This window comes from Lathamus discolor, chromosome 3, assembly GCF_037157495.1.
Source record: "Lathamus discolor isolate bLatDis1 chromosome 3, bLatDis1.hap1, whole genome shotgun sequence".
Taxonomy (NCBI): domain Eukaryota; kingdom Metazoa; phylum Chordata; class Aves; order Psittaciformes; family Psittacidae; genus Lathamus; species Lathamus discolor.
The window spans coordinates 131,862,018-131,888,582 of NC_088886.1; the positions used below are offsets into that span (position 1 = coordinate 131,862,018).

At 41.3% G+C, this 26,565-nt stretch overlaps 2 protein-coding genes across 6 annotated transcripts in view; one reads left to right on the plus strand and one right to left on the minus strand.

Annotated features, from left to right (window-relative positions):
* FRMPD2 (FERM and PDZ domain containing 2) overlaps positions 1-803 on the minus strand; it is a 69,188-nt gene extending 68,385 nt beyond the window's left edge. The window contains exon 1 of the mRNA XM_065670689.1: positions 680-803. Within this exon, the coding sequence (XP_065526761.1) occupies positions 680-803 (124 nt within the window). The remainder of the gene's footprint in view (positions 1-679) is intronic.
* Positions 804-23,809: 23,006 nt separating this feature from the next.
* MAPK8 (mitogen-activated protein kinase 8) overlaps positions 23,810-26,565 on the plus strand; it is a 57,568-nt gene continuing 54,812 nt past the window's right edge. For all 5 annotated transcript variants that reach the window (XM_065671825.1, XM_065671824.1, XM_065671826.1 and 2 more), the window contains exon 1: positions 23,810-23,894. The gene's annotated coding sequence lies outside the window, so the exon portion shown is untranslated. The remainder of the gene's footprint in view (positions 23,895-26,565) is intronic.

A 26,565-nucleotide genomic window follows, 5' to 3' on the forward strand; every position in this document is an offset into this window, starting at 1 on the left:
ATGAAGCCTTGGGTGGGATGGTTTAGTGTGAGGTGTCCCTGCCTATGGCAGGGGGGTTGGAACTAGATGATCTTGAGGTCCTTTCCAACCCTAACTATTCTATGATTCTATGAGGTAAAAACACATCTCATTCATTCTCCCCTCAGAAGGAATACCCATTGTCATAAACAGTTCTCAAAATTTGACAGATTGCTCAGCTGTGCTTTCTTGTACAGCTGGCCTGCTTGGCAAGCATTCATCATGAAGACTTGCCTAGCTACTATGATAAGTCATTATTATCAAGGATGAAAGTATCTTACTAGCTGAACGAGGAACCATGTGGATTTGCCTGTTCTCTGCTGGAACATGAATTACATGATTCTAGCTGGCACTGCACTTTCTGTGAGTGTATGTTTCTCAGACTTTAGGACGGACTCTTCTGTTCTGTTCCACTGTGTATAGTTGTAGATGAATTAATATCTGATGTGCAATTTGAAAAAAAAATGCTATGAAGATCTCTCATGCAGGCAGAGTGGTCTGCACATAATGGCGGCAGCACTGAAAGATTTCTCATTTTTATTATCAATATGCTAATACTGCCATTAGTGCTTTTTGTCTCTCCCCCCACCCTGCAAAGCTAAAAGAACTCAAGAATGAATTTCCAGCAGTAAAAAGTATAAGAAGATAGTTTTCACCTCACCTTTGTGAAGGTCCTCCAAAAGCTGCTCTGTGGCCAGGTACAAGAGTGCCCATATTTCTTCTTCCTCCAGAGGGCTTCCTTTTGCCCACAGGACCTCTGCCAGTGTCACACAGGAACTGCTCATGCCTGCTGCAACAGAAACCAGATTTCGGACACACTAAAGTAGACTGGTCACAACTGTATCCTTCTCTCACAATGTTTTGTGAACCACCTTCTTTGTTCACTAAAGGTAAGTATCATTCACCCCCATCTTAATCTGAATAAGAGTAAATAAAGGGGTCTGAACTAAGTGACTCCCCGTAATCTTCTGGAGCCCTTTTATTCCTCATTTGAGACCAATCACAAGATTATTTGGGACAAACAGATTCTACTTGGGAGATCCTCGGTGAATACGTGCTGTTCAGACTTTCTGAGTGGTTATGTGAATAGTAGGGCATTGATTTTGCTGCTTTAATTTAAAATGCATTGATTTAATTGAATGCTCTTGACTATAAAAACATGACAGAGTTAACCTAAGAGAAAAAGAACTGCAAAGCAAAAGATGCACTGTAACCTGGAAGGTTTGTAAACACAGTCCAACAGAGCAATTGAGTTTCATTCATTGCTCAGCAGATTGATCAGTAAAAGCTTGTAGACTCTTACTGAATTCATTGATGAGAAATTTTCTTGGTCAGATACCTGTGACTCAGGACTTGCAATTCATCCATACCAATACACATATAAACTTGCTTTATTTCACTAAACCAAATTAAAAGATTGTTGTGAGCTGCTGAATAGGAGTTTAGTGGCTCCCTGCACACTGTCCTTTCTGACAGGTGCATAAGATCTGGCATACTTCAGAAGAATGTTGGTGCACACACTCCCTGTTTTGTCTGAGTGCAATGCAGCATCCGATAATTTAGAGAAAGGCATTCTGTAGTGAATCATAATTTAATGTCTTACCTACCAGAAAAGTATTTTCCTAATCCCAGCCAACTAGAAACTGACTTGTGAGTTGAAGTATCAAGGCTTCTTTTCCTCCAAATGTGTTACCATACTCAGTATTGTCAAAGAAGGTTTTGTTCTTCATAAATGGATCTGATTTTTCCATTTCACCAATTTCACATTTTCATAATTTACTACTCTAGGCAGAGCTGCTCTAGGTCTACGCATCTGTAAGGAAAACTGAATCCAAGCTTAAAATTTGCTAAAAACTTTTGAATTTAGTTTACTCTTTTGCTGTTACTATACTGTAACAGTGAGCTCCATAGTTTCATTGTATGCTGTGTAAATAGAGGCATAATGAGAAAAGCTGGAAGCAATCCATCTATTGCTTTGAGGTTTTGATATTGTCTAGATTGATGGACTGTCTGGCCACCAAGTGAGGACACAAGAGCCTAGGAAGCTATTGTCACATATAGGATTATAAACACCACTGTAAAATGAGTTAATTTACAGCCTGAAATGGATCTCCCCCCCTAACCATTTCTTCACCCTTTGTACACAGCTCACTTACTTACTGCTACCATTTGCTCTTTGTCTGCAATAGAAACTACAGTGTCTTACAGCTGGTTTCTTTGCCAGCTTCCTGTTCATTATGCAGTCTTCAATGGGTCACTGCAAGAACATTATAAAATTCTGCAGGACCAATTTGTTGCTGATTAATAGACTACTCAAACTTTGATTTAGGGGGTCTTGTCTTGGCTCACTAGCTTCCAAACAAGGAATCACAACACTGGAAGAATGATCCCTTGCTGCAATCACCATATGATTACGGACCAACCTAGTGACATTTTAAACAGAACTAGAGTCCTAATTTTAGTCTCTGTAGCTTCAAAGGGTAGTAAAGCTTCTTAAGAACTTAACCTTAATTAGAAGAGACAGACAAATCTTCTTAATCTAAGCCATCACCATTTCTCTTAATAATAAATTACTGTGATAGTGTTTCACTTAACCCTGTGGTACTGGGACTAAGCACTCAATTCACATCCCCAGAGCTAGAATCTGAGTGACTTCTCCATATGGGAAATCCACCAGACTGTACGTATTGCTGTTTTATTTGAGACAGTGCTGGGGGAAGGAGCACTGACTGCATCCTTCGTTTTAGATAGAAGTGCTTATATCAAGTGATTCCAGTGCTGATATTTCTAACTAGCATAAATTACTCAATAAGCAACTGTGCAGAGTGCAGGTGTTACAACCTCATAGAGCCAAAGGGAAATCAAAAGTAAGACCAGATCTGCTTAACTTTTGTAGTGAATATTTTTTCTAAGAATAAAATTAATGTCTCAGATCACTACTAAGTATGAATTAAATGAATACTGCTAGCAACAACGTGCAAACTTCTAAAAATTGTAAGATCTTAAAGTCATAGATATCATAATCTCTTTAAAGTGTAATAAATTATTGCTTTAATGGCACATAAAGTTAAGGAATGTGTTAATTTATATTTGAATTGGCAATTGATTTTTAAACCCACTTGTAATGCCCCATAATTTGGGGCTGTATTTTTGATTTTTGGCTTTCAAGACCAGTATGATGTGATATCTGACAAAAATATAACTGTGACAGTGCTTGGGCAAAAAAATGCATTTCATTTCCTTTTATAGCCAGGCTACACTATGTGTATGATATGAGAGTAAAAGTGATATAAAGATGTTATCACTGTAGCACTGCACATATTCATGGTCCCTCAATTTAATAAAAGCTGTGATCCAGATCCAAACAATTCTGACCTTCAAACAAGCTACAACTGATAAGGCAAAGCAGACAAATTAGGAAGCATGGAAGAAAAAGTCAACAATAACCTTGCAAAAGAGACTGGATTGTTTGCAGTAACCCTACACATCAGGCAATGCTGGTAGATCTAGTTGAGCCTGAAGGGAAAAATTAGAGCAGCAGAATGTAATCACCCACTTTGGAGTTTGGCCAGGATACAGAGGTTAATATTTTGTGCCTGGAAAAAGTAGCGAAGGGCTTTCAGTGCCAATTTGTGCTCTGAGGTCAAAGACAAATCTTCTGCTGACTTCTATAGAAGAAGGTAGTACCATCCAAACAGGCAAATTAGCTTAAAATATTCTCTCTATTCTAATCTTTGCAATACATTCATTCACTGCATGGACTGTCTGAAGTCAATAAAGGTTCCCCTGGGAGAATTTAATCTACTCTTCTTGCATAGATATGAAACGTATGCTGAGGTGAGGCTGACCCATCATTTTTCCACAAACTTCCACCGATTTATCTTATTTTTTTCTGAATTGTTTTATTCTATTTTGGTATTTATATATTTTTTTTATCATAAGTGCAAGCTTTCATCCAGTCATTGAAAGCTAGGGTCAATGAAAGAAATTGAATTAATTATAAAAGTTAATGAACTACAGCTTTGCATCTGAATTTAACACTTAATAACAATCACACATTAGTAATTTCATATGCCATTGTCATGTGCAATTTGGCTTTATAAGGTTTGGCAGTCTTAGTTAGTAAAATGTAAGGAAACAATTTTACTTTTGCTACTTTGTTGACTGTATAAAGAAAACAAAAGAGCTAAAACCTTGCTTTTGTAAGAAAACTGTCCTTCCCTTTTCAAACATGTGAATTAGGTATCCTCAAGAGGAATGGGGCATCTGGATTCCTCATAAACGACAGCCCTTTTCATGCAACCATATCAAAGGGAGTTTACTTAGGAGTTTGTTCAGCTGCAGAATCAGTTTCTGTAGCATGAAAGTCTTAATTCATTACCTGGATAATGATTAAAAAAAACAACAGACGAAAAAGGGACATCATAGGACACAGCAGTGAATAAGATGGTGAGGAAGAGGAACTCACATTTAGATTTTGAAAATATGGGGTCAAGTTTGTTTCTGGTCTACTTTTAAAGGCATGAAGCAGAATAGATTTGCCCTGTTTGGGCATCTTGAAGAAAAACTGGAAATGAGAACTTTGGAAAAAGTTTCTGTATACACAGAACAGCAACAAAGGATTAACCTTGGGTAGCAACCAAGCATTTTGTGAACTGGAAAGGCTTCTGTCAAACCAGAAATGTCTTTCAATTTTTACTGCTTGGAAGTTGTTCTTGCAGCGGTCTTGTCTTTCTTCTGATTGAACATCCAGTTCTGCTTCATTACTCTATGTGTATAGCAAAAAATACCTAGCTGGAAACTTAACCAGCTTTTAAATTGCTGAAGGCTGTAAATAGGCATAGATTTTGTAAGCAATTGTGTCTGAGAAAGGTGTGTTCCCTATCTATGGTTTGGACATACATGCTCATCATAGCTCCTGTACCAGCGGTCACTAGTTGATTTTGACAAGTGAGCAAGAGAGAGGCCACATAAGTAGGTCCTCTGGCAGATGAGAGGTCGCTAACCTCAGTCACCAACCTCACTAACTGAGTGTGAGTGCAGGCTTCTACTGACAGGCAAGTGAGTATGGGCCTGGAGTTTAACCTCTACCATTTTCACCACTATATCCAGAAAAAGTTGTCCACTCCTAACAGTACGTGTAAGCTGGTGTGAACCCTCTGAACATGAAGACACATTAAGTTGGCTAATACTGATTTTGCTTAATATAACCACTACACTGTGGAGAAGTATCTGAATCTCCATCAGTCACTTTCAAGGGCAACTTTAGAGACCAGGAATTGTTTCTTCTAGTGCTGCACTGAAGCAATAAAACTACACACAGATCTATAAAAAGATGGGGGCTTAGCCAACTTTCTTTAGATGCAGTACTTTTCTCAGCCTTCTATCACTTTCAGCTCTTGAAATCCAATTTCTTAGCTGTACTCTTTAAGCCTCAGGTACTGCCTGATAGTCCAAAAGCACCTCCTGTAAATAAGTGACCAAACCAAGGGGACTCAGTCCTACTTCAGTATAGTCAAAGGCAAAACTTCTTGTATCAATGGTAGAAAAATGGAATAGAGGAAAAAAAAAAAAAACCACTTTTTAGAAGACCTCAGGTGCTATTCTGAAAGATGTCAAACAAAAATCTGCTTTCAAATCCGGGCTGATCAAGTGCCAGGAAAGATGGGAACTGGAAGTGACATTTTCCTAGGGTGCTGGAGGGCTAATAGACTGATTTTAAAGGCTGAAAAGGAGTACACAGCAAACAAATTAGCAAGACAGACTCGCTAATTCTTAAAGATCTTTAGAATGAAAGTGACTGGAAAAGTGCATTTTTAGTAAGCATCCTTTTGCTTGACATGAGGTGCTGGACAATGGGTTAAACACATAGCAAGTAATGTAATTTCTGTACACACCCAGGTGAGGACTTCGACCTAGATAAAATCAGTCTGTCTGTCCTATCTCTTGCTTTTCCTCTGTGGTCCCACCCCTCAAAGATTAATAACTTGCAGTATCTCATTGCTTTGAAGTTCACTATATTTAAGAATAGCCCAGTGATGATTTTGTATCTTTATACTTTTATGACATAGGAGTTCAGAAACTTCATCAAAAGGGACTGAAAATCCACTGAAGACTAGAAATAAATTAAAACACAAATAATATCTGACTAAGGGCAAGACAAGTACTCTCATAATATCTAATATTCCAGATACCCAAAAAAAAGTTCTTGCAGCCTATCTCAGGACTTGCTGTGCAATAAATCAAACTTAGAATACAAAATTAGGAGGATAAAAATATGGCTAATATTACTATTTGAATTGAGCTATAGTTTTAAAATAATCATTGATAATTCCAAAGTAAATCTACAGAATTTTAAAATGTCTCTTCCTAGCCTAGCAGAATATTGATGTGACATGACGAAGGCAGAACACTTTCTGTATTCACATGTGGAGAAGAAATGATGCAGCTAGCATCGATCTTGCTGCCTCTGACTTCCCTGATTTGTGGTGGCAGGGACAGCGTTTGGCACAAATCTGAACCAAAGCCAGAATCACCTCCCCACGTTTTGTAGGAGTTATCTGCAGGAAGATACTTAACTGATCCCCATTATGCACTTAAATATTATATAGCTATAAATGTGAATGCAGAGATGTTTTTTAAAATGAAAAAATATCCCAATATGCATAAAGATTAAATATTTGATGTACAGAATAATTTCTGAATTGAAACTGGAAAACAGAGCTTGCTTTTAATAGAGGCACAAGACTACTGCACAGTGCATATGTACTAAACTGATTCTGGGTTCTCTACAATTTGGGATCAGTGAAATAATTCTGCCCCACTCAAGGGTGTCTACACTGGAATATTCTTAAATGAACAATTTTCACATGAGGATTACAGTCTTTTCATGCTCCAGGCTGCATATTGTATGCTTTCTTAAAAAAACCCAACAAATCCAAACCCTGTCATTTGGAATACTCCATGGAGATTTGGCGTTGGTCTCCAAAATAACTAGAACTAGGTAGGCAGGAAATTCTGAAGAGGCACTGAAGGTGGAACCAAACTGTCTTTTAGTGAGAACACTAAACCTGTTCTGTTCCGCATCTGATTTCTAATAATCCAGAAAACTATAATATGCAATTGGCTACAGAGGAAAAAAGATGATCACTTCAGTCTGTAATTGTGAGCTTTGGATAGGGTCTGACTGCCTCTACTGTGTTGATGACAGTTCTGGCTTAATACTTCAGGTTATATTTTGGTTTTGAAGAACAGTACTCTTCCATGAGAAAAATTAAGCTTTTCAAACATACAGTATAGAAATAATTTACTGAGAAATGACAACTAAATATATTGGTTTTATGGGCACTACTCATCAATAACATTTAAAATTGAAAACATAAGTAAATTGTCAAACAGTAAATTCTCCAAATACATTAAAATATAGTTAAAATTGAATTAAGGGAACATTGTTGCTATCACCAAACTAACGACTGCTACTGATAATTTTAGGGGAAATAAAGAAAAGACTGTATTGAAAATAAATGTAATATCCTAATCTAATGGTATTAATATCTTAGAGAAACAATAAAGACTCTGAGAAGATCAGATACTCTTACTGTGTACTTTAGACTTTTTTAAATGTCTAAATTAAACTTTGAGATTCACACAAACTTTGCATCTCAGGGCCAGTAAGTAAGCCTTTAGTATATTTAAAGTCAGTTCTTGATACGTGCTATCACTCACGACAACATGGTTTTTACCTGGAAATATATTAACTGGCTAAAAAAACTGAATAATTACTAATTACTTTGCTTAAGTGCAATCTACTATATTTCAATGCTGCTTGTCCATAAAATACCAATAAATAATAGATGCATGAAAAGTTGGAAAAGACCGAAAGGAGCATGTTTTCTTAAAGATCTAGTTTAAAATGAATTTAAATCATAACCTTATTTATTCACATATATTCTATATATAAATGTTTGACTCTATGCTTTTTATTATAATTTTGGAGAGTACCCACTGCATTCCTCATACCAGAGAGATGAAATTCAACTTTCTGAAATATGGGGTGGAAATTTCTGGGTTTATAATTTGAATAAACAAATAAAATTATGTGAAAAAAATCTGTTCAAATGAAGTAGACAGGTGGAGCCAAATCTGTAAACACTGACAAGTCAATAAGGGAGTTGCCTTGTTGCTACAGCATGACTTTTCCTTAGAAAGATTATGCCACAAGAATTATAGCTATAATAATATTTTTTCACCTTCTAATGGAAATTATTTCCTTTCTAGAAGCATGCACTTTAATCAATGGGAGAATTAACCAGACTGCTGCAAAGTATTCAGCACTCAGAAGTGATAAAATTTCTTTGCTGATTAGAGCCAAGCTTCATTGGTAGGAAATCATAAACTTCTCATGGGTTGGGCTAGGCTTTAAAGAGTCTAATCATTGAAGGAGAGAACTGAAATCTGATTCCTGAGCAGTGTGTCAGGATTTTCCTGACAGGAAATTCCTGTGCCTCTCAGCACTGAATTTCATAAGCTGAGTAGTAAGGGTGGCTTTATTACAAGATCTATGGGCACTGTTTCTCAAAGGCACAAAATGTTATTTATGCCAAAAGACTATTGACAATTGAACTTCGCATATGACAGAGTCAGACTTACAGGGCCAAATTCTTACTTCTTTTACTTCAAAGAGAACCGACCTGTGGGGAGAATGCTATGCTGAAGTCAGTTTCCAGAAAGATTTTCTTTCAGTAGAAATGTATAAAAAACATCTGCCTCGATAAGTGCATTCAAAAGAAAGTGGTGCTATGTTTGTTCTTGCTAAGCATATGAGCCATATCGCCTCCACACTGGGTGATGTCAAACCCAAAAGACCTCATAGAATATCTATCTGTAACAGAAAGCTACTGTCATGCTTTTATTCTTTTCATGCACCTTTCATTGAAAACTCATTCTACAAGACAGCATTATAGACTGATCACCTAGAACTGAATCTAATACATCTAATACACAATCTACATTCCAGTGCTTCAAGGAATGAAGCTTCAAAAACAGTCTGCTGCTGCAGTGCTGGAAATAGTAAGACAGTAGAACTCCAGCAACACATTGGTATTTCTCTTCTTATTGGCTTATGTCCTTCTTTATGCATTCTGTAAATTCTCTTCAATGAGGCAGTCATTCTAGAGATAGGAATGAAGAATCAAAGGGTTTGCCAATGCTGGGGTTAAATGCAGCACCGTAAAACAGGTAAAAGGACCTGAGCAAGCTTTATTCTAGCTTCTTCAGGTGCCAGAGAAAAATTAAGTCCCAAATTAAAGATGAAGAGGCATGATTTTAGCCTATACTCTCAAGGCCTGCCACATAGTTTCTCAAGCAGCTAATCCTACTATAGTAATGCTGCTGGTTTTTGTCCTATAGTTAATATGTTAAATAGGTACTCTGAAGCTACTTTTTGAGTCCCAAAAGTGTTACAGTTATACCTTTGTTTGCAGTACAGAAATATCTAAAGCTTCTGATCTTGATTCTGATGCTGATTGGCTTTATCACCTGAGAAAGAATCAGTGCCTTCTTTCACCACATCACTGGGGATGATGCAGTCTGCTGTCATCAGTGATCCACTTTAGATGTAAATAGTACTTTACCATTATTTGTATTCCTTTGGAATTTTCACATTAAAATTTCTAAATCACAAATATTTATGAAGCATATGCCAGAATGATATAAAACAAGGCTGGTTTTATTTTAGAAACTGAAAACTATAATGCAGGGACTTGCCTCAAATCACATTAGAAAGCAATAGAGAAGAATTAGGAAACCAGTTTTTTAATTGAGACTCTTTAGTGCCTAGGTTGTCATCACTGGTAATCTTTCTGGTGTTTGGAGTTCAGTCCTGTTTCCTAAATCATAGTACTCAGTATAAATCTATGAATAAATAACATACTTAAACATGGTTTCCAGAATCATGTGAACTGTGTGTTATACAAATGAAGACTTATATTTGCCATAAAAGCAGTAACTATTCCTTTGCCTTCATTAGAAAATAAAAATAGGCTGAGGTACTCTGAATTTTTATCAGTGAAATTCTGCCATAGGTAAATGTTTCTAACTCCAGGAGAAAGCACAAGGGACTAAGCAGTGACATTCTGTACCACAATCTGATGAGTTCTACATTGTTATTTTTCATACAAGCATGCAGCCTTCTAATCAGAATTAGCTAATGACTACAGAGAAATTAAATGAACTTTAATTAAAAAAGGGGAAATATTAGAAACTGCTCTACAAAGCCAAGAAAATGAATACTTTAATGCTTATTTATTTGATAATGAGATTAAGAGAAATACACAAGAACCTACCTGTATAAATTAGACAGATGCTGCATCCAGAATAGTCTGAAATCTTCTATACTTTTGCCCAATACTGATTGTTTAGATCACCAAAGTTGTAAATATCTCATTAACCATATTCAGGACTTGCCTAGACTTCTGTTTCTTGTGGGTTTTACCTCTTTTTCTTTCTTTTCTTCTGTCTCTTTCTGTTTCTCTCTCTCTCTTCCTTTCTCTCTTTCTACTGCTTTGTTTATATATTGTAACTAAGCACTCTGTGGTCTGGCAAGTGGCTAAGCAAGTAAACAGTAAGGTTCCTTCTCCTGCTTGCAAGCCAAGCCTAGCAGCTCCTGGTTTAAAGTTGAAGGTAACGTCATGACTGCTGAGGCTGTTTGCACTCCTTCCTTTTCTTCTTTTCCTTTTTTTTTTTTTTTTAGTTCCCTGTTTTGCTGTTCACCCGCCAGGTAATAAAAGTCAGCTTTTAGGAAGTGCCTCTCATATAAATCTCTGGGTCTGTCAACATGTAAGAACTCAATTGGATTACCTGACGCACACGGGAGCATTAGATCTAAAGCCCTGTGGACTGATGTCACTTTCAGCCCCCTGCCAATCCAGAGAGAAGTGTTACACCAAAGCAGAGACTGATGATCTAAGCGGGAGAGCATGTCTTTTATGAGCAGCAAAATCCTTCAGATTCAATAAACAATGTGGATAACATTTTGATGGGTCTGGCAAAACCAAAACAAAACCAACCAACCAACCAACCAAAATCCCCAAAACCTGGAAGAGGGGAAGTTGATTGTTTTTTTTTATTGCTCAGTCTGAAAAATGCTGGTTTATTATGGCTCTGTGCTCAGAGCAGAGCAAAATGAGTTACAGGGTGACTGTGAGCTGGCTATAAGAAAGTGAAGAAAGAAACCAGCAACTTAGCAAAACTAAAGAAAGTTTGATTGGACTTATTCAGTAAGCTCTTCGCGTTAGTTGTTCCTTCATTCTTCCCAGCTCTGTTTCTGTTGGCATTATGGTTTATTTCCTCCATCTTTAAAACAGCTTTCTTCTGGTTTGAGCTAAACAGAAGTCACTCTGCCCCCCGAAAGTATGAATTCATTAATTTACTTCCAAGTGTTAAAAATGAAATAACAAACAAACAAACAAAAAAAAAAAACTAGAAGAAATTTTTGAAATATACATTATGCATTGAAATGGCAAACATCCACTTTTATGATAATGTTAGTATTCGGATAGAGCAGACAGCATTTTATTTTTAAAGAAGACCCTCAAAAAATTGGATGACACAACAGAAAATACAGAATTATTAAAAAAAAACAAGAGCTACAGCAAGAAAACATTAATATCAGGCAACTGTCTCTTTTGCTGTTCATGTCTATGGTAGACACAAGTCAAGATTATTTTACCATCAGAAGCTGAAATTGTTATTACCCTAGATCCTCATACTGCTTGATTCATCAGCTCACACTCAGCCATGTTCTTCTTTATGTCTTGTCCTTCCTTTGACTATAGGTCTGTCTCCATTCCTGATTCTTGTCCTCTGTAAGTGCTCTTCTGGAAAGTAGCTGGAGGATCCTTCAGTTTCTCCCTCCAGCTTTGCACAGGCATTCCACAAAGCTGCGTTTGTTTACTCTTTCTCCCTATAATTTGTCCCTGAGCAATGTGATTTGCAGATGCATTCTCAGCTACAGTCTTTATGCCAGTGCTTTACAGATGTCTCCACTAATTGTTGTGGAGAGAAATTGAGAGAAATTGTTGATTTCTCTCTTCATGTCCAAGTGAAACCCTTGGATTGTCTCTCTTTGCCTAACTTCATGCAACTAGTATTTTAAGTTCAATATGACCAAAACCCACCCTCTTATTTCCATATTTCTCACTCCCTCCTTTTCCTTTTTTAGTCACAGTGAATGATGCCACTGTTATCTCCAGCCCATACCCTGGTTTTCATGTTCAGTTTGGTCATCTTCCTAGGTCAACCCTTCCACTGTACCAATACCTTGACATGTGCTTTGAATAGAATTTACAAGCTAGGGTCTTCTTTATCTATTAAAAAAACACAAAAAAAAAACAACAAAACAAAACCAACAAAAAACCCCCAAACCAACAGATTTTTATCATCTCAATTGCTGCAAATTCTTCTCTTCTGACACTCACAAATGCAGTATCGCCTTATCCAAAATGTCACTGAAAACATCCATTTCGCTGAATTCTCACATTGGACACAATTCTCATCTTTTTGTATCCCTTCTCTGGTCCCTTTTCTTTATAGCAGCAAAATGAAACTATTTTTTTCTAAGTTTGGTCTTGGTCCAGAAGTCATAAATCTGATCTGAAGAATAGTCTTCCAGGAACGCAGGCAGGAATTAAATTAGGTAGAAAAGTCTCACATCTGAGATGTCTCAAACAGACTATTACAGAACTGGCAAACCAACATATAGTGATAAATCTTACCAATACTGTAATTAAGACTATTTATTTACCCTCTTCCTGTGATCACTGGGATTGATACTGTGTTTCATTTTTTTGAACTCACAAATCCAAATATCAACAGATCAGCAAAAGGCTGTTGGAAAGAAGCTCTGAGCATGGATGCACATTGGGATGTATTCAGACTGATTGTCCAACACAGTCATACCAGCAGGAGAAAAGCAACACACAAGTCTGTGGCTCTTCCTTCTGCAGATAATGAGTGGGGAGAAGTTATTTATAGTGGTGCACTTGTAGCTAACAGATTTGATTTAAATAGATGTGTGTATAATGCTGTTTATGGAGTTAATAGGGCATGTGGCTTGTAGAATCATTTTGCTAGAAATAATGTGTTGTGTGAATATGCTCCCATTAAATCAGGTAGAAATGCTGATTTGATTAACTAATCAAAGTTCCTAAATACTTTATGCTCTGTTGTTTAAAGAAAAGACTCATTCTTCTTGTGAAAACATGGGCCCAATGCAAACTTGCGACAGTTCTGTTGGTGTAAGCAACGGTTTCAGATTTGTGAAATCAAATTCTCACCCATGGTTCCTTCTCTATTCAAAACAGTCATTGAAAACAGACGCTTTAGAAAATGGTTCACATCATTTGGCCTGAACCAAACAAGTATTTCTGACTTACAAGCTAAAAAGAGACAGTATGAGAGCTGCACTTGCATTTATTCTATTCATCTGTTGAATCCTTACTGTGTACGGGTGACATGTTTGTAATTGTGGCAAAGTTTACGTAACTAGATCACTATGAAAGAAGGTTAACAAGATGAGACTATTTATCCTGGTGAAGGAACTGCTGGATGGAGGCTTAGGATCTCCCTTATGTTCCGTCCAGCTTTCTGAGAACTGGCAACGGTTAGAATCCAATTATTCTCTGACATTAATGCCTTCATCCTACAGAAGCTGAAGTGTGGGAAGCTCTTAAAGTTTACATAAACGTGAGGATTATTATTTACTTCTCAGCTGATCGTGCTACGAGCAGGCTGTCCAAATTAAAACCACGTCAGGTGTGGGGTTACTGTTAAACAGAGAAGACTCACAGTGCTTCTGTAAAGGTTTAACTGGTTTTAGTTCAGATTCCCATAGAGTGAATCATAAACTGCCTGCGCTATCACAGCTAAATGGGACATCACATGGGCTTTCAGAAAAATCGGGGCATCTCCCTTTTTGCTTTAAGTCTGCTCAACAGGACCTAATCAATTCTTCTGATAGTGAGCTTCCATGCATCATCCCTATGTCCAGTATACACACAAATTAAAGTTTTATTTCCATAATGACTTCTAAGCAGACTGGAATTGGACCAGTCTTCTATAGTTAGCTTAGCAAAATAATACAGGGATGTGTCTATGCTCTTGTTCTGGTCTTTGCTGTCAGGGGTATTTCACAGTAGTATCTTCATGGCAATCAGATCAGGTTAGTGTAACCCTGATATCAGTTTTGAAGAAGAAGAGGACAATATGTAAGTAAGATCATAGAATCATAGAATGGTTAGGGTTGGAAAGGACCTTAAGATCATCTAGTTCCAACCCCCCTGCCATGGGCAGGGACACCTCACACTAGATCAAGCTGCCCAAGGTGCTGTCCAAACTGGCCTTAAACACTACTAGGGATGGAGCATTTATCACTTCTATGGGCAACCTGTTCCAGTGCCTCACCACCCTCACAGTAAAAAATGTCTTCCATATATCTAACCTAAACTTCCCCTGTTTCCCTGAAACTTAAGTTTAAACCCATTACCCCTTGTCCTATCGCTACAGACCTTGATGAAGAGCCCCCCTCTGACATCCCTGTAGGCCCCCTTCAGGTATTGGAAGGCTGCTGTGAGGTCTCCACACAGATGCAAAGAAAGGATCTATGTAAGGAAATCCATTTCAAAATAATTAGCTGAACAAACATACCGGAACAGCCTGTTTCCCTTTAAGAGAGAATTTCTAAGTTAAATAAAAAAAAAATTAAAATCAACCTACCCAAGCCCAAACCTCACTAAACTGAGGCTGGAGGTGTTTAGGGGTTTGTTTGTAATTTTGTGTCTGAAGGGGGCAGGAAGGCAGCATAACTTCTACCTGCTACTTGTGACAGTAACCAGTTTTCCTTCAAAGGAATAGTTGACAAAGGCTGGATCAGACTCCTGGGAGTTTCTAAATCTTTAGAAAGTTCTATGAATGGATAAGAGGCAATTAAAGTATCACTTTTAATACAATCTGTTTATTTTGCTTTTGCTTCTTACGCTGCTTTTGAGACGCGACATGAAGCAATAAAATGTGATTGGACAAGTAGCTCATACTCATGATAGCTGATTGCAGCTCTGCTTATCCCATAAGTAATCCAATGAGTGGCAGTATTCCTATGGTATATCCTCCAATGCATCTTTCTAGGATACAAGAGAGGGTGTAACACAAGTAATTCATTATATAAAGTACAAGCTGGTACTGTTTAATACCAAATGCTCTCAAACTGCAATGGCATTACTCTCTAAAGAAGAACTGGAAGTTCAGGCCATTAATCTAAGGAAAGAAAATGTGCAGCTTCTTCAAAGTTTCTGGAATATGGTGATGGAATTCCATGTGTGCACTCCATTTGTAGTTTCACTAAAAAGTGACATTTTAACCAGCATTACATGGATGCTGGTATTATAAGGAAAATAAAAGTCTCTTTTCTCTCTTGGAAAAGAGATTATATATTTGGTTTGCTCTTGGCCCCCACAATGAAACCTGCATACATTCAGATATACTTGTGTATATTAGATTAACAACCTAAAAAGTGAAAATATTTTCCAACTATGATCACCTTATAACGACAAAGGAGAAACAGTTGATATGATAGCCCATATGGCTGCCCTCTGAATCCTGGATACGCATTTTGTTCTGGAATTATTCTTGGAATTCCAAACACAAAGTCTTCATTGATAAGGGTGCAGGAAGGGAGATCAGGCATGTCAGTACATAAATTAGAAAGACAGGAGTGTGGTACAGGTATAAATTAGAAGTACGGTTGGCAGATTCCTGAACTAAATGCCAGCGGCACACGTTTACAATCAATCTATCACCAGTAAAGAAACCACAACAACTTGGTTGTGACATAGGTAGAATATTGCCACAATCCAGCCCAGTGAACACACTGTCTAATGTTGTTCCCAGGTAATGCTAAACCCCAGAAGCTTGCATGAGCTCCAGTGTTCATGCGAAATTTCAAATGAGTAGTTGTATAAAGAACACCCTATGCTGTGTTAATATCATTGTATAGAAATACGAGGCATGTTATACCCTAAATGCTGTTTTCTAATAGTTAAACTACATTTCCCTCCATCATTTCCAGTTGGCTGAGTATGTCTAATGCTTGTGCATACTTGGCTGCCTGTTTACTTGCTATACCTGTTAATATCAATTGGCTGTACATGAAATTATGGCAGCTCAGAAAGAACTTTGCAGGATGGTCAAAGAATGGTATTAATGACATTTCAGAGCACACAGTTTCATGACTAGGCATACAGAAATGTAATTTTTACTGAGCTTCAGTATCCCTTAGCCATGAATATGGCCCTCCTTTCATGTTCACATTTATAACCTGTCGCATGGTGCCCCATGGTGGCTGCTTGCCTTCTGTTACATCTGTTCAAGCAAGGAACTGCTCAATTCATTTTGGTTATTACTAAAAAAATGTCATTCACCGCAGTTCACCATTATTTGCTAATAGTCAGAATTCAAGTATATAACAACATTTGGCAAGTATTGACTGTTACATCCAAAGAGGGAATACAGTCCCTCTAGCTAGTCACATGAAGTTGATTTCACACTGCTTTTGGAGACTTGCTTTTCAAGACTTAAGTAAAAAGTCTAACTGTTACGGTGTTTCTTTTATTATGACTTTTGCCGAAGTGAGCAGCTGCAGAGAGGACGCCTTCAACCCCGGAGCCAGGGGACACACTGCGCCCAGGAGCCTCAGTCCTGTGAGCGGCGAGAGCCACCGAGGAAACCCCAGCGCCTGCCCAGGCCCTGCCCATGAGCCGGCAGCTCAGCGCCCGCGGCACGGACTCACAGGGGGCGGAGCCAGGAGGGACGGCACCTGCCCTGAGTGGGTAAAAACCTGCCCCGGGGAGCGCGGCAGGCAGGGCGTGGCGCTGCAGTCGGCGCTGGTAGCGCCAGCCGGCGGTGAGCGCAATAGAAAGGGCTCGCCCCAAGACCAGGGCCCGGTCTGGCAGCTCTGCTCTGGCTGCCCCCGCGGTGGCAGCGTCGGCACCAGACAGAGCCGATGAGAGGGGAGGCTGCAGTGCAGAGCTCGGGGTGCAGAGGGTGCCTGCACTGGTCTGGTGAGGGGAGGATGCACAATGGGCAGGGCTGCACTCGGTGCTCCCTGGTGCAGGTCCTCCTGCAGCAGGGGCTGAGCTGCGGGACGCTGTCAATAGGCTGCAAAATACCAGGGAAGCTGAGAGGGATCTGGACTGCTTGCTTCAGGCCCACACTGTGCAGGGGCCTCAAGCGTCCATTGTAGCTCATACAGGAAAGAAAGAGGACATTAACCCAGGAAGCTGGGAACTAGGCACAAAACAAACAACAACAACAAAAACCTAAACAACCAATAAACAAACAACACCCCCCCCCAAAAAAAAAAAAAAAAACCAAAACAAACCAAAACAAAACCAAAACCAAAACCCACCAACCAGCCACCAAAGGACAATGAATTGGGAGGCCAGATATACTGGCGGCTGGTGGAGCTGGTCTGTGAAGAGCTGTTTTGGTAGGAGGCTTGCCAGGCTGGTCAAGAAAACTTTAAACTAGATGGATTCAGCAGTCATGAAACTGCATTAAAAATGTAGTTTTGTCATATTTGAAGATTTTAAGTTCTTATCAATTACCACACTCTTTGTAGTAAACACGGGTTTAACATACTGATAAACTGCAAAGCAAACAGTTCAGGCTGAAACCTTTGGAGTGAAGGCAACAGATCTGAGTATCTGATGCAAATGTTGATGTACAAAAATCAGGGCAAAACTTAGAAGCTATAACATAAAGTAACAGGCGCAAAGATACTTAGTCATTTTTGCCCACAGAACATCTATAGTAAAGAATAATATTTTTGCACCAAAATCGATTAGGAAAATACACATAGTAACTCAGTATGTTTCAGCTGAATGAAACTGTTATGAACAGATACAGGGTGGTAGCTGCTTAAACTGCAGTAGCTGTTTTCCAAGTAAATATCTGATTATGCCTACAGTAATTTTTAGACAAGCTGAAAATAGAAACAAGATATTCTAGGCATGCGCCCTTGCAGGACCGCTTCACCACTCTGCAGACTAAAGAACTGTCACATCAGGAAAGATGCTGCTTGATCTGCTCCCCCTATAACAACCAGTGCAACTAAGAAAAGGCGACGGGTGACAGTAGTAGGCAACTCTTCTGCAAGGTATGGAGGCACGCATTTGCTAACCTGACCCATTTTCTAGAGAGTTGTGCTGCCTATCAGGGGCTTATATGAGGGATGTCACCAAGAGACTACCAAGCCTTGTAAGGCCACTGAGTATTATCTACTGCTGCTGTTTCATGTGGGCACCCATGATACAGCCAGGTGCAGTCTGAGGAACATCAAGAAGGATTACAAAGCCCTGACATCAGCGGTAAGGAACTCTGGAGTGCAGGTAGTTTTTCCATCAGTCCTCCCAGTCAAAGGGCAGTCGAAATGGACCAGTCAAAACTGACAAATCAACAAGTGGTTACAGCACTGGTGGCACAGCCAGGGGGTCAGCTACTTAGAGCATGAGCCTCGCTTTGAGAAACGTGGAGTGACAGGAACCGTCTGTTGGAGAAGGGGAAGAGCATCTTCAGACATAGGCTGTCACCAAGCACCTTGTTGTTTTTCATGTGCCTTAGCATGTTGTCCAGGAGAATGTGCTCCAAGATTTTGCCAGGCACAGAGGTGAGACTGACTGGTCTGTAATTCCCTGGGTCATCCATTTTCCCCTTCTTGAAAATGGGGGTTATATTTCCCTTTTTCCAGTCATCAGGAACTTCACCTGACTGCCACGATTTTTCAAATATGATGGCCAATGGCTTAGCAACTTCATTCTCCAGCTCCTTCAGGACCCGCGGATGGATTTTATCAGGTCCCATGGACCTGTGCATGTTCAGGTTCTTAAGATGGTCTCAAACCAGATCGAATCCTACAGTGGGCCCAAGGTCTTCATTCTCACAGTCCCTGTGTCTGCCTTCCAAGACTTGGGTGGTGCGGTCGGAGCCTCTGCCAGTGAAGACAGAGGCAAAGAAGTCATTGAGAACCTCAACCTTCTGCAAATCCAGGGTAGCCAGTTCTCCTGATAGCTTCCGGAGAGGGCCCACATTATCTCTAGTCTGTCTTTTATTTGCTACATACCTATAGAAGCCCTTCCTGTTATCTTTCACATCCCTTGCCACACTCAAATCTAACTGGTCCTTAGCTTTCGTAACCTGGTCCCTACCTTCCCAGACAATGTGCCTGTATTCTTCCCAGGACACCTGTCCTTGCTTCCACCTTTTATAAGCTGCTTTTTTTTTTTCCCAAGTTTCCTCAGCAGCTCTTTATCCTTCCACAAAGGTCTCCTGACCCTCCTGCTGCATTTCCCATTCTCTCTCAGGAGTGGGATGCAACACTCCTGAGCTTGTTCCAGGTGATCTTTGAATATCAACCAACAGCCTTGGGCCCCCTGCCCTCTAAGGCTTTATCCCATGGAACCTTACCAATGCTCCGCTTCTTTCCTCCATGAGCTACAAGGGACGCTTGAGGCCCCTGCACAGTGTGGGCCTGAAGCAAGCAGACCAGATCCCTGCCAGCTTTCCTGACATCTTCCAGCCTATTGACAGCGTCCCGCAGCTCAGCCCCTGCTGCAGGAGGACCTGCACCAGGGAGCACCGAGTGCAGCCCTGCCCATCGTGCACCCTCCCCTCACGAGACCAGTGCAGGCACCCTCTACACCCCGAGCTCTGCACTGCAGCCTCCCCTCTCATCGGCTCTGTCTGGGTGCCTACGCTGCCACCGCCGGGGCAGCCAGAGCAGAGCTCCCAGAGCGGGCCCTGGTCCTGAGCCGAGCGCTCACCACCCCGCTCGCCTGCCCGCTAGCGCTCCCGGCGCCAACTGCCGCGCCACGCCCTGACTGCTGTGGGGCGTTGCCGGACGCTGGCGCTCCCTGGGGCAGGTTTTTACCCAGTCAGGGCTGGTGCCGCTGCTCCTGGCTCCGCCCCCGGTGAGTCCCTGCTCGCCTCAGCGGGCTCCTGTCGAGGGCTTGAGGCTCCCTCGGTGGCTCTGGCTGCTCTGAGTTGAGGCTCCTGGACGCTGAGCTTCCCCGCTCAGGTGTTGACGGCATCCTCTCTCTAGCTGCTCACCTCAGCAATTCAACATACTTGCGAAAAGCAGTTTTGAAAACAATACCATAGTGATGCTCAGTGGCATTATCAGTTTTGTTTTCTTATTTAGGGACTTAGTTTTGACAAACTGATTATGCACACAATCAAAGAAACCTTTGTCCTTAGAGATGTATTATAGAATCAGGCAATCATAGAATCACAGAACAGTTATGGTTGGAAAGGGCCTTAAGGTCATCTAGTTCCAACCCCCCTGCCATGGGCAGGGACATGTCACTCTAGACCATGTTGCTCAAGGCTCTGTCCAACCTGGCCTTGAACACTGCCAGGGATGGAGCATTCACAACTTCTTCAGACAACCCATTCCAGTGCCTCACCACCCTCACAGTAAAGAACTTCTTCCTTTTATCTAACTTAAACTTCCCCTGTTTAATCCCATTATCCCTTGTCCTGTTGCTGTGATCCCTGATGAAGAGTCCTTCTGCAGCATCTTTGTAGGCCCCCTTCAGATACTGGAAGGCTGCTATGAGGTCTCCACACATCCTTCTCCAGGCTGAACAGCCCCGATTTTCTCAGTTATTTCAATGTCTTGTAAATTTTGCATAATTTACAGGAACTTTACTACCTATATATCATACTATTTTCTTAAACCATTACACTAGTAAGCAGTAAATTAACAGTATGAAATTCTTCCTTTCAGTTTTCCTTCATAAAATCTTTACATATTTTGGAGCCCTATTAAAATATATAATGCCCCTTCATCACGTTTTGCAACAACACCAATCAGATCTTTTTCTGTAAATTCTGAATTATTATTTATGTTGCTTATCAGCTCTACATGCAAGATGGCAATAGATGCTGATGGTGTAGAAGGTTGTGAGGACTAGTTTTAAAAAGTCATTCCCTGTTTAAACGTGTCAACTTTATAAAGTCTTAATGAGGGTTTGATTATGCCCTGAAAAAGACAAGTCTGGATCCTAAACAAAACACCATTTTATACTTTAAAGGGACTGTTGTCTTTCTTCTCTTGCAAATCTTTCCCGCAGAAAGAATGCCTTGTCCTTTCCAAAATACTGGGCGCCAAACCAAAACATTATGCTAGTTATTGCCCTTGGACATGCCCAGGATTTCTTTGGATGTGTCTCAGGCTTTTTATCATCTTCCTCTGCATCCTCTTTTTGCTATTCAGTTGTCTGTATCTGATGATAGGTTTACTATTTTCAAGAAGCTCCAATGGGCATCGGTCTCAGCCATTTTCTCCTCCATATCTTCACAACTGTCCTTGCAACCGAAATTTCTTGCAGGGTCAATATCTGGGCTTTTACTTATATGGACACAGTCTTAATTCAAATGGGATAGTCGGGAACAATAACTCTCCCCAAAAGAAAAACATTTGGAGAAACATCAGTGATCTGTAAGTCCATGGGTCTTGTTGCAAATAGCTGAACTGGCTGAACATGACATCACCCCACTTGTTTGCTATGCAGAGGAGAACAAAGATTAACACCAGAGGTCTATTAGCCAGTAGAAAGAAACATCTAAAGGTGCCGTGGCTTGCATCAGCCAAAATCAGCAGGGCTAGTTTAATCTGCCAGTGAAGATAAATATGACCTACCCAGATTAAATTTTGCCTTCATTGTATATTGGGGATTCATATTGCCCCTTCTGCCAACTGAGATTTGCCTTTGGCACACATAAACATGGAAGAGAATGCAATATATGGCTGTGATCTTATCTACAAGAAAAAGCCTTAAAACTAAAAACTGGCTAATTCATTTCTGGGACTGTACCACGGAAGTGATAAGAGGTGAGGTGGGAGGTGTGTTTTAGAAACATACTTAAAGCCCAGTGACATCTAAAGAGGACTGGGGATGGACTGTCAGCAATGGTTTTGTTTGAGGGTTTTGTATAGATACAAAAGAAGCATCATATATCTGTGGGGATTTGTAAAAGAACAACTTCGAACTTAGGGAGTGAAAATGGGCTTGCTTAAATTGAGAATTTTAAGGGCAGAGAGTGCAGAGGTCTTAATAAAATGGTCATGTGAGTAGTATACAGGCAGCATTGTGGAAGTGAAGATTTACTCACCAAGATAGCAGGCAGAACTGTAATATTCTGAAGCACCACCTTTACCATGTAAAAATCCATGCTTATCATGGGAGGATAAAAGCTGCTAGCAGCAACAATCACAATATAATCCTTGTCATCATAAAAAATGTGACATAGGCCACTCAAATGTTTGACAATAAATTAAATGTGTGTAGTGGTTTAAGCCCAGCCAGCAACCTAGAACCACACAGCCGCTCGCTCACTTCCCCACCTCCCCATTTCATCCCCACTCCTGGAGGGATGGGGAGGAGAATTGAAAGAATGTAACTCCCACGGGTTGATATAAGAACAGTCCAGTAACTAAGGTATAACACAAATCACTACTGCTACCACCAAGAATAATAATGATAAGGGAAATAACAAGGGAAGAGAATACAAGCGCCCACCACCCACCAACCGATACCCAGCCAGACCTGAGGAGTGATCTAACCCTTCCAGGTAACTGCCCCTACTTTATACACTGGGCATGACGTGCTGTGGTATGGAATACCTCTTTGGTTAGTTTGGGTCAGGTGTCCTGTCTCTGCTTCCTCCTGGCTTCCCCCCCTCCCGAGCAGAGCTGAGCACCAACTACAAACATCGGTGTTATCAGTGTTGTTCCCAGGCTGAAAGTCAAAACCACAGCACTGCACCAGCTACTAAGAAGGAGAAAAATTACTGCTACTGCTGACCCCAGGACAGTGTGGAATGTCCATATTAACAGTGCCCTGTGCCTGTCAGATTTTATGTATTGTTAAATATTGCTCATAAAGCCTGTTTTATACTACATAGTAAAAATATACAAAGGCTCGCTTCAACCATGTTGATGTGACTTCAAGGCACTGAGGGGCCTCCTTTTGTCTCTAAGCAGGGATATTCCTGGGGGAAAAAGGAAGGGGAAAAAAAAAAAAAAAGGACGATGGTATACAAAACATCAAAAAAACCCAAAGGTGAGAATATACTTATGTCAGGTGCCAAGAGCCAAAGGCAATGGTAATGAATAACTCCAAATCCCACAAAAGGCGCTGAAGATTTAGAGGAAAAACAGCTCCAAAAGAGATACAGAACAAGAAAACGTTACAATACTCCAGACGCCCAATAATGAGATAAAGTGCTGCCATGCCAGGCATGCAACGGGAAGCCTGGAGCTGCCAAGGCCGTGAGAAATGTCTAGGAGCAGCAGAAAAACTGATGCCAGAGCGTGACGGTCGGGTGCCAAAGCACTGGCGGAGAGCGGGAAGGCAGAGACCTGAAAAACGCGATGTTTTAATGAAAGCCCCAGCAGGAAGGGAGGTCTGGCTCAGGGGCGTCATTCAGGAATGGAACTGCTCCGCGGGAAAGGGTGCGGAGGAGACAGAGCGGAGCTGGTGCCAAGCAGGGATGCGCGGGCAGCCGCGGCCGCGCAGCCCCTGCAAGAGCCAGGTCGGGCCCCCGGGACGAGGCAAGGCTGCGGTGAAGGGCAGCGCGACCGCGGGCCCGGAGGCAGGAGAGGGCAGCGGCAGCCCTGAGCCGGGACCGGGGCGGAGCGAGGCGAGGCGAGGCGAGGCGAGGCGAGCGGAGGAGGCGGGCAGCCGCAGCGGGCGGGCGGAGCGCGGTGCGTGTGCGCGGCCCGGCCCCGGCTCATTACTCAGCGGCCGAGGCAGGAGGTGGTGGTGAGTGTTGTGTTGGGGGGTTGTGGCCCTGCTGTAGCTGTGGGAGTGTGGGGGGAGCGTGGCTGAGCGGGGGAGTGGCAGCGTACGGTATCGTGCAGTATGGCACTGTTCCATGTGGCGTGGCATGGTACGGTACGGTACGAGGGCGAGCGGCCGCGCTGCGGGGGCCGGGCCCGGTGTCGTCGGTTTTGTTTATGTTTCGGCGGGGCAGCGGTGGGGAGGGAGCTGGGGCCGGCCTGTGCACTCGCCCAGGGGCGGGCGGCGGTGAGGGGTTCTCCGGTCTGGTGACCTTCCTTGTCTGCTGGGGCTGGAGGTGTCTCGGTGGATAATGGCGGGGACCTCTTTGTTGGTGTGGCAGGAGGGGCAGGAGGCTCGGCGCGGGGCTCCTCCTCCTCCTCCTGCGGGGAGCGGGGGTACCGGGGCAGGCCGGGCCGACGTCGCCTTGCAGCCTGGGCTCTCGTTCGGCCTCCGGGGAGGGAAGGGTCTGCGGGCAAGGGGTCGGAATGCTGCCCTGCAAGTGAGTGAGCCACCTCTGCTGCCAACTTCCATGACCTTGCTCCTGGAAATGCCCCTCTAGGATAATGTAACTGTTCAGATAATAGGTGCTTGGCAGGGGGGACTGCAGCAGTATCTTTTATTTGTTTGCCTTTTAATTCTTGCGTTTCTTGGGAGAGGAGTGAGCTGTTTCTTTGCAGAGAATTTCTTTTTCTCTTTGATTTGTCTGTGTTGTTACATTCAGTTTTGCTCCCAAAGCCAGTTTGCCTTTTTATCTGTAGTGGTTCCTAAGTTTGACCTGAGTGCTGCTAATAATAACCTACAAATGTAAATCCCACTTGATTTGTCCCCACTCGCCACCCCCCCTGCTACAGTAATGGTTTAGAGTGTATAGCATGTTGGAATATTGATGTTGTACAGAGCAGGCGAGCTGAAGCCTTTCAGACAATAAAAAAAGCCTACACACTTTGGCCTATCTGATAATATAAACACAAAGGGTGTTAGGCTTGTTAGGGGAAGGAAAGTATTACTTGCCCTAGGGCATGTACATGTGGAATTGAGCAAGCTTACTGGCTGCAACTGGGTTTTACTTAAAGGTGTGGAGACTTAACCAGTGGTGGTCTCACCTGTTCTCACTTCCAGAGATGCCAAGAAATCCATTTCTAGGCCAAAATATTATGAAACCTCAATCTTAATGTATTTGCAGATATATCAGTATATTAGGTAACTTGAAAATGGTTTAAACTGCAACATGAAAAGAAACTGAGCCTAACCTAGTTAAAGATACAGGCAGAGTGAGTTCACAGGCTTATGTGAACATTCCTTGTATATAATGAAGGAGAACTCTTAATTCTTCAAATAACAGTTCACAAAAAATATGTTGAATATCAAATAGTCCCCCTGCTTTCATCTCGGTCTGTGGGGGTAGCCATCTTGCCTTTCTTCCCCACTTGGTTCAAAGATGCGTAACATAGACTAGCTTGATAGTAGGATGCAGGTATGGAGTTCTGCAGAGTGGGTGATGCCAGTGCAGGACCAGACAAATTGCAGCTGCCTGATGGGTATTGAGTTTGAAAGGCCAGCTGGCCAGAACTATAATCAGAGAAGGGAGAGAGAAACATCTGCTGAACAGGACTAACCCACAGTTTTAGAGGGTGTATAAAGTTGGTTTTGTCATCAGTCTGAAAAAGGAATTTTAGTGTATCTTCCTGTGCTGAAGTTCCCAACCTTTTTGGACCACTGGCTTGTATAAGTATTCAAAGTAATCTGTGGGCTACCATATACTTCATGGAGACTTCTAGGTCAGAAACCTTAGTAAAATGATCTAATACGGTTTTGAGTCCTGGAGGTTTGGACTGCTTGTTCAAGGCAGGAGCAGAGGTGCCTGTTGTATATGTGTTTTGTGCTTTTAGCTTTTAACCCTGATCTTTAGGGACTAAGGCCTCTGGCTTTTAGGGGCACAGATGTAACCCTCTTTGCAAAGGCTTTAGGTTAACTTCTTATATTGATGAATCGCTATGCAAATGTTATAATAAACAAGTGTTTAAAGATTTTGACAACTATTTATTTTCTGCCTGCTACTTACCTGAAATGAATTAATGAGTTTATTTCATGTTTTGTTTGTTTGTTTTTAAATCATGAGCTAATGGGCTAGTATTTGAGATTATAGTGCCACCTGGTTATTTGTTCACTGTAGATGTGGTTTCTGGTTTCTTTCATCCTTCACAACTAAATTGTTTGAGTGCTTATTGTTTAAAAGATGCATGGAAAGTATGTGCTCAGCTCTTTATTTCTGAGGATTGATCCAGTGTTCTGGACAAATACAAACGTCCTTGATAGTCTACATAGTGTACTGTTTCTTAAACTTAATTTCCCACTCAGAAAAAGTGCTCTGTGTGTATCCAGTTTTACTAGATACTTTTGTTCATTGCTGTATCCCTTTAGAAATTGGGCTAATATAGTTTTGATCCTATTTTTATTAATAAAAATGTATTTTATTGTGGTGAGTGTTTCCTTTAAAAAAAAAACCCTTAGTCCTTAACTCAAAACCTGCAGAAACAGGCTTCTGTTTATGCTACCGAAAGATCTCTTGGCTTTTGAAAGCACTTTAAAAATCCAGTTGAGACTACTTATGCTGTTTGCCTGCTGTGAAATTCACACAGTTTGGACATGGATT